Here is a 2,500-nt window from a genome sequence, read left to right as displayed (position 1 = left end):
GACGGCGGAGTGGACGCGGCTCACCAGGGCTTCCTGCAGGAGGCTCAGACGGCGCTCCAGCACGGAACTCTTGCCGCTGCGGGAGAGGGAGGTCAGAGGTCAGAGAGGTCGGAGAGGTCAGAGATGTCCGAGGGTCGGAGGTATTTTGAGACTGTGAGTATTTTGTTTTGTTTTATTATTCTATATTAAGTTTATTGAAAAAAAACTGGTGTGAAATATTTGTTTTCCTTTGTTCTAGAACAGTTAGGGGAAATACCGGTTGGAAAACGATAAAATGGAGAAAAAAATATGGAGAAATCAGTGAGAATAAGAAAGAACAAATCGCATAAACACCCTTGTTTACGTACGCGCGTGTCTGTTTAAGTGTGTATGTGTTTCAGTGTATGTGTATGTGTATGTGTCTTTACATATGCTTACATATGTGCGTCTGTATTTGAGTACGTCTGTGTCTGAGTGCAAGTCTGTTTGAGTACCTTCGTATTTATTCACGTGCGTCTAAATTTGAGTCCGAGTGCGTCTCCCCCAACTTACGTGGTGTCGATGACGGCGACGTAGAGGTCGACGTACCAGCGCAGCGAGAACTGGTACATGGGCGACACGGAGGCGAGGCTGGCGAGGGTGATGTAGAGGGACGCGGCGGGTCGTGACACGGACTCGTACTGCTTGCAACACTCCAGCAGCGCCGCCTCCGTCTCCACGCACTGCTCCTGCTTGCGCTTGATCTCGTCCGACATTTGCTGGAGGAGCGAGGAGGGAGTAATGGTGAATAGATGGATGCCGGGTTAATGGTAATAATTATAAGGTGAGGGGCATTCTTGGGTCATCAAAGGTCGGATTAATGGTAATAATGATAAGTTATGGGTCATTCTTGGGACATCAAAGGCCGGATTAATGGTAATAATGATACGGTTAAGGGGCACAAAATGCCGGATTAATGGTAATAATGATAAGGTGAGGGGCATTCTTGGGTCATCAAATTCCGGATTAATGGTAATAATGATAAATTTAGGGTCATTCATGGGTCATCAAATGCCGAATTACTGGTAACAAGAATGAATTAGTCATTATTCCGTTATCAATGCCGGATTAATGATGGAAGATGGTGGAAACACTGTCAATATTGATTTAGAGAACTCAGAACAGCTCTCAAATGTCGAAAAAAGAACAAAACATCAACGAGAAAAAAAAAAAAAAAAAAAACTAAAACTTGTGGTCTTCAGCTCACCTTCGTTTCCTGCAGGATGTTGATGGCCTCCTCGGACTCCAGGATGTTGCCCTGCGCGGAGGACAGGGTGTGAAGGATGCGCTCCTCCGTGTCCTGGAGGGCGCGCTGGTGGGAGGAGGTCGTCAGCACCAGCTTCTGGCGCTCGTCCTCCAGCTCAGGTCTGGGGGAGGGGAAGGAGGGGAGGGGGGGGGGTGAGTTTGCGGTTCTGTTGAATGGCTTTTGGCTTTCCATTCTGATTTTGGTTTGTTTGTTTTTTTATGTTTGGTGTTCTCTCTTACTTTTTCTCATATTCTCGTTTTTTTTTTCTCTTACGATCTCTCCCTTATTCTCTCTCTCTCTCTCTCTCTCTCTCTCTCTCTCTCTCTCTCTCTCTCTCTCTCTCTCTCTCTCTCTCTCTCTCTCTCTCTCTCTCTCTCTCTCCATCAATCGCTTTTTTTCATTCCTTATTTCCTATCCCAGACTTTGGGACTCAGAACATCCATTGTGATTTACCAAACTACATATTCTCCTTTATGTATTCATATTAGACCACCTTAACAAACAATCAGAATAGAATGATACTTAACCTTTGAAAGTACTGTACTGGACTGATTTCATAAAATTAGTATTTATCAGATTTTGATTATAGTCAAAAGTGTCTCTTATCAACTTTATTGCGAACTTGAAGCACCACGCCGTAGCTTGTGATATCTTACAGAAAGATTCATCATCATTTGAGGCGCATATCAAAGCAATATCTTCAATGTTTCTTTATTAGACAACTTTGGTATCTTGATTGTTCATATAAACTAATACCAATCAGTGTTAAGGACGAGGTCGCGATCCACCAAACAAATGGTAAATCACCACCCACGCCCTACACCACCTTTTCGAACCACCAGACTCACCACCACGTCACTACACCACACACCAGCCCTCAACCCAACGCCCTACACCACCTTTTCGAACCACCAGACTCACCACCACGTCACCACACCACACCACAAACCAGCCCGCAACCCACCTCTCCTTCCTGACGAGGATCTGCCGCAGGTTGTCGTGCAGGCCCTGGACGGTGACGGTGAAGTTGACGACGGTGAGCGACGCGGCCGTCTCGAGGGACAGGCTGGGGCGGGCGTGGCGGCTGGCGAGGTACAGCCGGAAGCCGGGGTGGTACTGCAGCGTCAGGGAGCCGATGGTGACCACTCGCACGCCGCCTTTGGGGAGTATCGGGGAAAAGAGGCTGGTTAGGGCGTTTGGTTGGGGAGTCCCTGGAGCTCGATGGAGGATGAAATT

At 47.2% G+C, this 2,500-nt stretch overlaps 1 protein-coding gene across 1 annotated transcript in view; it reads right to left on the bottom strand.

Moving 5' to 3' along the window:
* LOC113802260 (dynein axonemal heavy chain 7) overlaps nt 1-2,500 on the bottom strand; it is an 82,179-nt gene that overhangs the window by 14,382 nt on the left and 65,297 nt on the right. Inside the window, exons 56-59 of the mRNA XM_070127602.1 lie at nt 2,229-2,421; nt 1,226-1,385; nt 532-737; nt 1-76 (exon numbers count right to left, since the gene is read on the bottom strand). The exon at nt 1-76 is cut by the window's left edge and continues 65 nt beyond it. Of these exons, the coding sequence (XP_069983703.1) occupies nt 1-76; nt 532-737; nt 1,226-1,385; nt 2,229-2,421 (635 nt within the window). The remainder of the gene's footprint in view (nt 77-531; nt 738-1,225; nt 1,386-2,228; nt 2,422-2,500) is intronic.

The sequence above is a fragment of the Penaeus vannamei genome, chromosome 12, assembly GCF_042767895.1.
Source record: "Penaeus vannamei isolate JL-2024 chromosome 12, ASM4276789v1, whole genome shotgun sequence".
Lineage (NCBI taxonomy): Eukaryota > Metazoa > Arthropoda > Malacostraca > Decapoda > Penaeidae > Penaeus > Penaeus vannamei.
The sequence above is the reverse complement of the archived record's forward strand: the minus strand, read 5'-3'. Positions and strand labels throughout refer to the sequence as shown.